At 42.6% G+C, this 12,687-nt stretch overlaps 1 protein-coding gene across 2 annotated transcripts in view; it reads left to right on the plus strand.

The window, feature by feature from the left end:
• The first annotated feature begins 9,728 nt into the window (after positions 1 to 9,728).
• The window catches only part of DIAPH1 (diaphanous related formin 1), a 72,465-nt gene continuing 69,506 nt past the window's right edge, over positions 9,729 to 12,687 (plus strand). For both annotated transcript variants that reach the window (XM_072145724.1, XM_072145725.1), the window contains exon 1: positions 9,729 to 10,113. In XM_072145724.1, the coding sequence (XP_072001825.1) occupies positions 9,997 to 10,113 (117 nt within the window). In that variant the 5' untranslated portion in view covers positions 9,729 to 9,996. The remainder of the gene's footprint in view (positions 10,114 to 12,687) is intronic.

The following is a 12,687-nucleotide window of genomic DNA, read 5'->3' on the forward strand; positions in this document are numbered from 1 at the left end:
CCTGCCTGCCTTGTGTCTTGTTTTATTAAAGAAATAGTGTGTGTATGTTAATAGCATGGTAATTAAAGGGAAACCGGCCGTGCCAAGTTGCGCAGGCGCGCTTGTGCCAGAGAGCTCGGTGACGTCACCGGCTCTCCAGCACTTCAGAATCCGGCACACGCATGGTGCGCCGTGCCCTAGTGCGGTGCGCCGAGATATAAGTTAATATAACTTATAAATCAGCGTTAGGGGCTTTATTCTAGTAACAAAAATATGCTCCGGCACCAGCTCGCCCTGAGCTGGTGCCATGTACATGTGTGTAAAACTACCACTTTTAAGTGGTAGGTTTCCTTTTAAAGTTAATATATGAGGTGTCTTTACCAGGATTTGGTAGATTTCCTGCCGTTTCAGAGCCAGAAACACAGAAGAAACAAATAATTTTGAAAATGTTAATGTCATTAAAAATGTAATTTAAGGTGTTAATTTTGTGTTCCAAAAAATCAATAGGGTGTTTTTTTTCACGGAGAACAACAAATATTTTTACTACCTACCTGTATATCCAGCAAATTATTTGCTATCCTCCTCAGTTTAGCCTATTCCTGCTCTAGCTGTGTGAGGAGAGCATAGTGTGTGCAGATTCATGAACCTCAAGCTGTGTCAAAAATATTCACATTTATTTAGAAGCCTTTAAAATTAGTTGTACATACAACCTGACAGCATGGAGATGGCATAGGGTAGTGAGGAGACCAGTAATCAACAAGAATAAGGAAAGTTATTTCCAAAATGCGTAGGTGATCACTGGTCTCCTCACTACCCTATGCCATCTCCATGCTGTCAGGTTGTATGTACAACTAATTTTAAGGCTTCTAAATAAATGTGAATATTTTTTACTCAACGTGGATTTCGTTTTGAAGCTGGATTTGTTTGCCTACTTAGTATGACAAAGGATAAGGAAACCAAACCTTCTGGGCAGCCACTATCCTGCACCACCTTGACTGACCAGTTTATTTCTATTTACCTAAAGATAGAGACCTATTTTGTCAATTTAATGCTGAAGAAAATTTCCAAGCCAAAGCCCCCATTCATTTCCAGCTCTATGTACTGTGACATAACTGTGTACAATGTCTCTGTACTATCATGTCGCTGAGTGCAATATCTCTGTACGTGGTAGACAATATGAGGTTTGCACTGTAACCAATCATATCAGGGATCAGAGAATATAAAATGATATGCCAAATAATACAAAGAACGGAGATATGTTCACAGCAGATCCAAGGTAAATACAAAAATGTAGCTCTTTAGTAACATATAAGCGTAATATACCAGACAAACGTCTGAAATCCATAAATAATATACAATACCCTTTAGAGGGTGAAAACTAGTATGATCCCCCCTCTAACCTCAAAAAATATCAATGGTGGTACATGGTAAACAAGACATATATAAATATCACACAAAATCACATAAATTTTAATAGTATGGCCCAGCTCCTACTCAGAAAATAGCAAATGCACCGATATGGGCAATAATATGTTAGGAACATTATACCTGTCGGAGTTGTGATAAATCGTCCCCAGAGAGAGCTGTCAGTCACTTAGAGGATCTGAATAGACGCACATAAAAATGATGGGAGAGTAGTCGCCAGTTCGAGGGAGGTGAAGATACTTTTTTAAAAAACCATGCTCCTTTTTGTATATTTCAGCCCTTTATTGTAAGGTTACTGGCACATAATCTGCATCACATATGAAATGAGAGGGGGCTTTGCTCACTGCTCCCATAGGTCTTCTACAGGGGCCTCATGGATGTTCGGATAGCACTGACACTTACGGCACTTATGCTGTGCATTTCTATAGAGTGGGTATGGTCACCCCTCCTCCTCTCCATTGTGCCGGGCATATGCCCGCCTGGCTCCCGTTTGTGCAAATGTAGCCTTAATGTTTGGAAGTCTGTATCAATGCAACTCCAGTGTTTCCTATGTCTCAATAAATACAAGTCCTTCTTATCTAGGGTGGGTGGTCAGGTATTATTCCGTAAATTAACAGTGGTTCTGTAAGCAGGACATACCAGTCACTACTTTGTTAGCATTGGTGTCTGTCTAGCTGTCTCAGACACAGAATTGTGACAAGGCACAGATCTAGTAAAGGTTACAAAAAAAATTATGCAGCATTCATGGTTCTTAAAAGCACAGTGGCCTCCGTAATCTATGAAATGGAAGCAGTTTGGTATGACCTGGCCGTCCAGGGAAACTAAGCAATCGTGGGAGAAGAGCCTTGGTGCAAACCCTAAGATCACTGTGGCTGAGCTCCAGAGAAGCAGTAGGGAGATGGGAGAAAGTTCCACACGGTCAACAATCACTGCAGCCTCCACAATTTGGGGCTTTATGGCAGAGTGTGCTGATGGAAGCCTCTCCTCAGTGCAAGAAATCTGAAAGCTGCATGCAGTTTGCAAAAAACACATGAAGGATTCCCAGACTATGAGAAATAACATTCTGTGGTCTGATGAGACGAAGATTGAACTTTTTGGTGTTAATTCTAAGCAGTATGTGTGGAGAAAACCAGGAGCTGCTCATCACCTGCCAAATACAATCCCAACAGTGAAACAGTGGTGGAAGCATCATGCAATGTGGGCATGGACAGGATGACTGGTTGCAATTGTAGGAAAGGTGAATGCGGCTAAATATAGAGAGATCCTGGATGAAAACCTTTCCTAGAGTGTTCTGGACCGAGGGTTCACCTTCCAACAAGACAATGACCCTAAGCTCACAGCTAAAATAACAAAGCAGAGGCTTCAGAACATCTCTGTGACCATTCCTGACTGGGCCAGCCAGATCCCAGACCTAAACCCAATTGAGCATCTCTGGAGAAACTCGAGAATAGCATCCACCAACGTTCTCCATCCACCCTAAGGGAACTCGAAAGGATCTGTTGCATCTTCCTAAGAAGAGTCATGGCTGTACTAGCTCCAAAGCTGCTTCTACTCAATACTTAGCAAAGGGTCTGATTACTTAGGACCATGTGATATTTCAGTTTGTAATGTTTAAAAAATAAGCAAAAATATCTATATTTGTTTTTTTCTGTCAAGATGGAGAGCAGAGTGTACATTAATGTGCAAAAAAAAGAACTTTTTTGATCTTACCAATTGGCTGCAATGAAACAAAGAGTGTAAAATTTAAAGGGGTCTGAATACTTTCCATACCCACTGTATAAGTCATTTTCTATGCGGTTAATGTGCCACTGTGCTTTGGACTGGTCCGCCAGAGTTTCTTCTGATGAGATGAGTGAAAGTTTGCATCACGCTGGTTAGGATTTCTTACACCTCTGATTATAAAGTGAGTGTTATGAGCCCATTTCTAATGTATAAATTTTTTTTTATGATTTGTGTTACAATCCACAGGAATAGTGGTAGGTCACTTGTCTATAATAGGCAAGTCCATGTACTATTAAAAACATGTGCACGGTTCACAACTATTTGTGAGCAGATCCAGAAAGTTGAGCAGTATGGTAAGAGTGGAAGAAAGTGGCAGCCATGAATCTGTAACCCGGCAAAATCTGCACTTCATCCCTAGGTTATTACAGTAGTAATATGTCACCTCATAACTTGTCATCATCCAATGTCCTTTGTTCTCATCCATCAGTTTTTGAACTGTATCTGCCCTGGTTAGGGTTTCCACCAGGTTAGATTGACACTGGTAAAACTGGTATTTAAGGTGGCACATACACGTACAAGGTACTTATTATAAATAATACCTGCCAGTAAAATAGGTTTCATTGTAGTGACGTGTGAAGACTGTGATTTCATCATGAGGTGAGGTGACTTATTTTATGAGTTTAAAGGGGTTCCTTGTTGGTGTAATGGTGGCAATGAACTTAATTATGTTCATGGAGTCATTATTCTTGTCCAAGGCAGTATTACAGTGCCTTGCGAAAGTATTCAGCCCCCTTGAACTTTTCTACCTTCCACCACATTTCAGGCTTCCAACGTAAAGATAATAAAATTGTATATTTTTTTGGTGAAGGATCAACAAGTGGGACACAATTGTGAAGTGGAACAAAATCTATTGGATATTTTAAACTTTTGTAAAAAATAATAAACTGAAAAGTGGGGCGTGCAATATTATTCAGCTCCTTTACTTTCAGTGCAGCAAACTCATTCCAGAAGTTCAGTGAGGATCTCTGAATACCCAATGTTGTACTAATTGACTGATGATGATAAAAATAATCCACCTGTGTGTAATCAATTCTCTGTATAAATCGACCTGCTTCGTGATAGTCCCAGGGTTCTACATCATGAAGACCAAGGAACACACCAGGCAGGTCCGTGATAGTGTGTGGAGAAGTTTAACCTCTTGGCGCTCTCTGATGCTGAGCTCATGCCGGTTCAGATCAAGATCTGATCCATCAGGACACACGGGGTTCCGGCTAGAACTAGTAGCCAACACCCGTGGTCAGAGTGAGCTCCGATCGCGGGTGTTTAACCCGTTAAATGTCGCGGTCAGCGTGACTGCGGCATTTAACATGCCTTTGGGGGGGTCTTTTCCCCACGATCAAACCCCCCACCCCCGCGCACAGTTTTCGGGGACCGCTGATGGCAGCCCTGGGGTCTGATCAGGACCCCAGAGCTGCCTGTAGGCACTGCCTGAAAGATGGCGTCTGATGTCATCTTAAAGGCACAGTGTCAGCCTATTCATGTGCATGCATGAGTATTGTCACGAACAAGCAGTCAGATGATTGCTTGTTCATGTCCCATGGTGGAAGCAGTAAAAAAAAAGTTTTTCAATAAAAAATACAGTAATAAATCAATAAAAATGCCCATAAGCCCCTAAACATATAAAGAGACATAACACTAAAAAAGTCTAAATCATAACACAAACCCCACACAAATAGTATCACCGCGTTCGTAACAACCCATAGAATAAAAGAAAAAAAGTAAATAATTATTGAACCTGTACAATGAGCACCGTTAAAAAAAACTGCTAAAAACCCACCAAAAATTATGATTTTTACCTATTGAATCCCACAAAAAATCCAATAAAAAGTGATTTAAAAAAATAAGTATTCCAGAATGATACTGTTGCAAAGTACATGTCCTGCAAAAATTCGATTTGTAAGCCGCGTGAAAAAATATATAAATAAATAAATTATCCAGACATTTAAAAAATTATGAAAATGTAAAGTAGACATATGGGAAATGTTATTCAGCAACTTATTTAGGTGGTAAATCTATCTGCCTGAAAACGCAATGATTATCGAATTGGCAAATTTAAAAAAAAATCCATCATTTTTTCTTTTTTTTGTAAATAAACGCAAAACTCATCAGCCAAAATTAGTTTTTTCCCTCACATGTTGTACTATCTCAGAATCGCTTTGATAAGTAACAATGTTCAAAAGTTATAACCATATAAAGCGACGCATGTCAGAATACAAAAAAAATGGGGCTGAACCTCAAGCTATAAACTGTCTGCGTCCTTAGGAGTTATAGCCGGATTTGCATACAAAAAGATTTCACAAACTTTAAACATTCCAAGGAGCCATGTGTAGGTGATCATATTGTAATGGAAGGAGCATCAGACCCTGCAGATCTACCAAGACCCATCCGTCCCTCTAAACTTTCATCTCAATCAAGGATAAGACTGATCAGAAATGCAGCCCATGATCCCTCTGGATGAAATGCAGAGATCCACAGCTGAGGTGGGAGAGTCTGTCCATAGGACAACAATCAGTTGTACACTGTACAAATCTGCCCTTTATGGAAGAGTGGTAAGAAGAAAAACATTTCTCAAAGATGTCCATAAAATGTGTCATTTACAGTTTGCCACGAACCGTCTTGGAGACACCAAACATGTGGAAGAATGTGCTTTGGTCTGAAACCAAAACCAAAATATTTGGCCACAATACCAAACGATATGTTTAGCGTAAAAGCAACATAGCTCATCACCCTGAACACCCACTGTCAAACATGGGATGATGGTTAAAATTGATGGGCAGATGGATGGAGCCAAATAAAGGACTATTCTGGAAGAAAACCTGTTGGAGTTTCCAAAAGACCTGAGACTGGGACCGAGATTTTTCAATGATCCCAAACATAAAGCAAAATCTACAATGGAAAGTTCACATATAAACGTATGAAGGTGTTAGAAGGGTAGGTTGTGGGCCGCATGGGGACAGAGACCAATTTGTCATGCTTTGAGCAGCGCTGCGTATTCTGTGTGCGCTATATAAATAAAGAATTATTCAAGTCAAAGTCCAGACCCAGAATCTGTGGATAGAGCTGAAAACTGCTGTTCACAAACGCTCCATCCAACTTTACTGAACTCCATCGGACAGGTAAGTAAATGACGGGTAGTTGTGGTTGATGGGCAATACTTTGGTATAGTATTAGTAAATGCCACGCTAGTTACCCATGGTGGTAAAATGAGTAATATCAAGACCCTAACAAACATTTTTCTCGTACAAGTTCAGTCTGATTTGTCATGAGATTGCACTCGGTCTGAATTCTGAAACTTTGGGGAAAAGTAACCGTTGTTTTCACTTGTTTTTAGCTTTTTTTTTTTTTTTTGCAACTTTTTGTCTTGTGCACTTTTGCAACTTTTTTTGCACCTTAGACAACTTTCCTTCAAAGTTCACCAAAGTTCTACTTTTCTGCTGTGTTCTCTGAATAATCACCTTATTCCAGATGTTAATGTTGCTACCTTTTGTAAAGTAGGTAGGAAAGCTATTTGATAATTTTGTTCAAATGGTGGCAAAATCTAAGAGCCAGATGTACTAAAAATGCAGAAGGAAGGGCAAATGAAGAGCACTGCACTTAGGCGACCTTATAATCAAAAAAATGTGAATCAAAAGAAATTCGAATAATCAATCAACCGAAGGAAAAAAGTAGAGCTGGCACTCACCGATAAAAGTTAAATCTTTATTCCGACACTGTTAAAGACATCGTTGCGGGAGGGAAGCAAAAACTGCAGGAGCCCACAGAAGGCAACGGTCCGTTTTGCGCTTAACGGATCGTCGCATTCTGTGGGCTTCTGCGGTTTTTGCTTCCCTCCCGCAGCAATGTCTTTAACAGTGTCGGAATAAAGATTTAACTTTTATCGGTGAGTGCCAGCTCTACTTTTTTTCCTTCTATTGAATAATTATTTGTATTAAAAACTCCTAAAACACATCTGACCAGCAGAAAAGCAAAAAAAGTTAAATAAAACAGGAGCACTAAGCCAAATTTAAGATACATGTGCCCCTTATTTTATTCTTATTATAATTCATCCTCTGAATTTTTCCACTGACTTTTTCCGTCTGTGAGAAAAACATTGAAGTCACAGCCGAGTATAAGAAAAACATGGGAAAACCTATTGACTCGAGTATAAGTCTAGGGTGAGAAATGCGTTGGTCACAGCCCGCCCCTGTAGTATATAGCCAGCCAGCCCTTTTAGTATATAGGCTGCCAGACCCTGCCCCACAGTATATAGCCTGCAAAAAAAACCAAAAACAGTGTACTCACTTTCCGACGCCTCCAGCAGGTCCTCTTCTATACAGTGATGCTCTGGTATTGGCTCTGTGCGGTCCGCTATAGGTATCATGACGTCAGCTGCACGCTGACATTCTAATGTGTGCGCCGGCATCGGCACACACTATGATGTCAGCGAGTGGCTGACGTTACGGTGCCTGCGATGGACTGTGCGGGGACATAGAGTCGATACTGGAGCATCAATCGGTTGATCGATAGAAATGGACCTACCGGGGGGTGTTGGAAGGATTATAAGCCAAGTTGGAGTTTTCCAGCACATTTTCAGCACATATACTCTGGTATATACGGTATATTTCTTTTTGCACATTTTTTGTGCCTGTGCCAGATTGTGTGTTTGTTGTAGTGTTCCTGCAAGACAGATGATTTCTTTGATTTGCTTCTTCTCCACCCCATTTATGAGCAAATAATAGCCTTTTTATTACAACTGACCCATACTTCCTTCCATACATGTTTTTTGGGGGCGTGAAAAAGAGGGAAAAAAAGCCCCAACCCCCTTTTTCTAAACCACGCCCATTGTCCCACCCACAAACATAGTATAATATCACCCATAATGGCCCCTACATACTATAATGCCCACTTACTTCGGCCAACCTCCCCATGGACCATAAAAGACTCATATATATACACATATATAAAACCCCAGCCTCCTCCTGTCCCCTAGTCTCCTCCTGTGGCCCCCTGTCCTCTAGCCTTTTCCTGTGGCCCCCTGTCCTCCTGTAGCCTCTTCCTGCACTCCAACCTCCCCTTATTGTAGCCTCTTGTGCTCCAGCTTTTCCTGTCCTCCAGCCTCCTCCAGCAGTCCCCTGTCCTGTATCCTCTTCCTGTCCTCTATACTACTCCTGTGCCCCAGTCTCCTTTAGTCTCCTCATGTCCTCTATCCCCCTCCAGCAGCCCCCTATCTTCCTTTTCCAGTGGCAGCCTTCCCCCTGGTATTAAACAAACAAACAAAAAATCTTAACTTCCCTTGTTCACCCGCAGTCACTCTCTCCTCTCCCGGGCTCTGTTGAATTGCAGAGGGGCGAGGCCAATCAGGATCGGGGCCAGCCAGGGGCTTAGATACCGCCTCACATGACTCGTGCAGACATCATGTGAGGAGGTAGCAGGTGCTGATCCCGCCTCCGATGCTTTGGCTGCTCTGCGGCTCAGCCCGGGACATTCTCCCAGCTGCACGTGATGGCGAGACAGTGCCCAAAAACCTGTCCTGCCGAATCTGGGACGGTTGGGAGGTATGAATGTGCCCCATTGTGCCTACCAGCTTGGCTACACACAGCAGAAACAGAGTCACAGGAATAATGCAGGGAGCTGCCGGTAATCACGGTAATCCGCTTTATCAGTGTCCTGAGGATGCTGATGTCCCAGCACATACCTCCTGCTTGGCAGGACAAAGCCCAAATACTGAGACTGTCCCGCTGGATCCTGGATAGTTGGGAGGTATAAGTCCTAGTTTACCATACAAGAGGAGTTAAAGGGAATTAATAAAATCATTAAAGGCAGCATTATACAGGGTAAGGGGTATTTTACAGTGTGGATGCATATAATATGCGGGCAACTTAGGGGACATTAGGGCAGGTATTCTACCATATGGGAATGTTAGGGACCAGGGAAAGGGTGTGGCTTGGTGCATAAAAATTTTCCCTGATGCACTTGCTCACGCCACATCCATTTTCTAATTTTTTGTCATGGAAAAGTTGGGGAGTATAATATTTTCACAATTTGGTGGGCAGGCAGGTGTCCTTAGTATAATGGACGTTTTAATCAGTGTGTGATAGTACTGCTTGTATGCGACTGTGTTATTGGGTAACACTATGCTTCTGTAAAAAAATATGGTCATGAGTTGTTTTGCTATTTAGGACCCTGTGGCAGTTCTTTTTTATACCATGACCAATATTTGGGGGAATTTAAGGAGGGTAAGAGGAAGTCAGTAGTGTGAATGGAGCCTTATAGAATGCAATTACTTCTCCTACGTCAATGACTCACTATACCAGCAGATGGCGCTGTCGGTGTTTATATAGATTACTATCACACCCACATAGACCTCGCCTCCAGGTAGTACATTCCAACACCCACCTGGACGAGGAAAACATAGCTGAATTTCTGTAACTTTCATAGATTGATTAATTTAATTCTGTGTATTAAACAGAAGCTTCCCCTTTTATGAAATAAAACTGTACAAATAAGCGGAATTTCTTTGACGCTCCCCCCCTGTCACGACTTGGTTTGTGCTGAACCCGGAAGTGCTGAGGGAAGAACTTATTTGAAAGTGGACTTTCTGCCCGTTCTTCCGCCCTCCAGTGTGAATGGGTCGCCTGTTGCGCGCGTGCTCATGAATATGCAGATGCTATGCTAATGAAGGCCGGTCAGCGTGTACTGGGAGGGCTCACAGGGCACAGCGCCGAGTGCACGACACAGCCGGGGCCCGGGGCTCACACGCGGGATTATCACCGGGCACAGCGTCTACACTGAGCTCCAGCACCTCCAGCCAGGCCTCCGGGGAGAGCGAGCATGGATCCTCCAGCCGGGGGAGGAGGGGGACCCCCTGCGCCCACCAAGAGCTCTAAGGAGAAGAAGAAGATGAAGAACCCGGAGGAAGCAGCAGGAGGAGAAAAGTCCAAGAAATTTGTAAGTTTCCTCTCCCAGAGCTGAGTGATTGCTTCTCCTTAGTGGGCGTGGCTTATGGGGGGGGCAGTACCAGGCCTGGGGGCAATAGTGTCCTGCTGTCAGATCCTGGGAAAGTTGGGTTATTGACACTATGATATGTGGTGCTGTCCTCTATATCATCCCAAGAGTCCTGAGCCATGAGCATCCTGTGCCCATCCATGCTCTGTGCCCATCACCAGACATAGTGACATTTTTTGATCTGATCTATTTCCTCCTTTTTGCCAAAAGTTTCACCTGCTGGCGTGAGAGCAGGCGCCCATCTCTGCCACTGGCATCTTGTGCAACGCTTCTAATGACTCGTTTGTGTAATGTCACCCTAGAAGGGGAGAACGTATGTCCCAGCGTCTGTATCTCTGTATGACTGTGTGCATAGTACTGGCGCATTCACTGCTGTCAGCCTGATCTAGGTGGAAGTGCCAGGACACCTTGCCCCGGGCTCTAGAGCTCTTACCCTCATATTGTCACATTCCTCCCCTGTGGAACGCTATGCAGGAGGTGTGTATGGCCGGCGGGCAGCTGGTCACAGAAATATGATTTCCTGTGTGTGTTATATGAATAGTCACGAGTAAGATTTCGCCATAGTAACCCCTTCACACTTCCCCTGTATGTAGAACTATATACCAGGTGTTCTCTGTACTTGATCTGCCCTCCACCTCTGCAGATGCGTCATCTGTTGTGTTCTTGTGTTTACATCCAGCCACTTCCATGGGCTAGTGGCTTCCCTTGAATCGTGTGTACACAGCACATGAATATAAGCTCTATGTACATAGTGTTACTGTCAGATCACATACAAGCATGCACTGCTTCATACCTACACAGTGATCTCACTGTCTGGGGCATGAATACATGGTATATATGACCATAGAGGTGTGGATTGTGGCGCTCTATATGTAGGAAGTGTGAAGGGTATATACATATACGCTATCCCCCGAATCTAGGTTTGGGTGCCATAATCTTATGACACAGCATCTGACCAGGTGTCTTCTCCTAATCTTTGGAATATTACCTGTACTTCATTAGTCTTGAGAGAAGGCTCTCAGATATTCTCGGATAGTTTCCCTTGTAGAACTACGATGCATATATTAAAAACTATAATATCATATCTATAGAATATGTCCTTAATATCACATGGGGACTGTAAATCGCTGTCAGTGATGGCACTGGGCTAATGGGGTATGACCGCCGCACAGCTCCCTTAACAGCCAGGTGACTGGTAAAAGGCATCAGGCCCTAGAAACTTGTGTAATGTGTGGTATTTATTTAGTAGTATGAGCTTGTCAGACTAGTTCTCCTCTACATAAAACCACAGACGGGCTGAAGGTTTTGATGTTGCGTAACCCATAATTTATTTCAAGGTGTACATGTGACCTCATGCATCTCACCCAAAACTTAAAGGGCTATTACTATTTTAGGATTGCATGGCTGAGAAGAGTATATATGGCTTTGCAGTTTCCTTGAAGGAACACTGTCCCCAGATTTTATTCCATTAGACTACTAGCCCCCTCAGGTAGTGGATGAAAAGTCATTTCTAGGATTTCCTCTTTTATTTGAAACCTTATAATAATAATTCTGCACATGCTGCACAAAGCATGTCATATTGGTCCCTGTCCCCACGGGGCTCACAATCTAAACAACCTAACAAATGTATCCACTGTTATGTTTACTGTAAATGTTTAGGGATGGTAGACAAAAGAACAACAAAAGAGCTACACTCCTGATCTAATAGGTTTGTCAATGTATAACCTACCTACAGAAGAAGTGATAAGTATCTGTGCCTCTTCTCCATTATACACCTATAGGTCTCTGCTGTCCTTGTCAGTCCTAAAGAGACAAGCTCTAAAGAGTGGACCTGCATCATGCGTATATGATGGTCACTCCACGGGGACAGGGGGCCCTCTGGTTATGTATGGATGAGTGATAAAGAGTTTCCGACCTCATCAAGTGGATGCAGTTAATTTTAATATTTTCCTCTGTAAGCAAGTAAGGGTATGTTCACATAAAAGCCGCATCAATCCTATATGTGTATGTGCAAATAGCACAGATGCTGCTTTTATGTGAACATACCCTTACTTGTTTAGTATGGCGACTGTTGGGAAATACAAGGGGGAATATTGAAGGATAAAGTGGCCGGGCGACGTCACCTTCCACAAATAATCCCTAAGATGGCAGGAAGAGATGCCCTGCGATGACTGGTCTGTGCACAGGGAACTGGTTCTTCTAGTTTCCCACACTCGCTATATTTAGACTATATATAGACTGTGCTATTGGGAAGTGCTGACTAGTATGTCTTGGGGGACTGTGTGTCTGTGGTATTACTATAACATTGCTATCTTATATAATATTATTAAAAATCAGTCCATTATTAGGTATTGTATTAGCATCTTTGCCTTCCGCCATTGTTATCTATCGGGGTGGCAAATGCATAGAAATTGTAGGGACAGATCCCAAAACTTTTATGGAATGGCCTATGTGGAATTAATAATAATAATTCCTTTATTTATATAGCGCACACAGATTTCACACCGCTACAAAGAG

This window comes from Engystomops pustulosus, chromosome 4 (assembly GCF_040894005.1).
Source record: "Engystomops pustulosus chromosome 4, aEngPut4.maternal, whole genome shotgun sequence".
NCBI classification, from domain to species: Eukaryota; Metazoa; Chordata; class Amphibia; order Anura; family Leptodactylidae; genus Engystomops; species Engystomops pustulosus.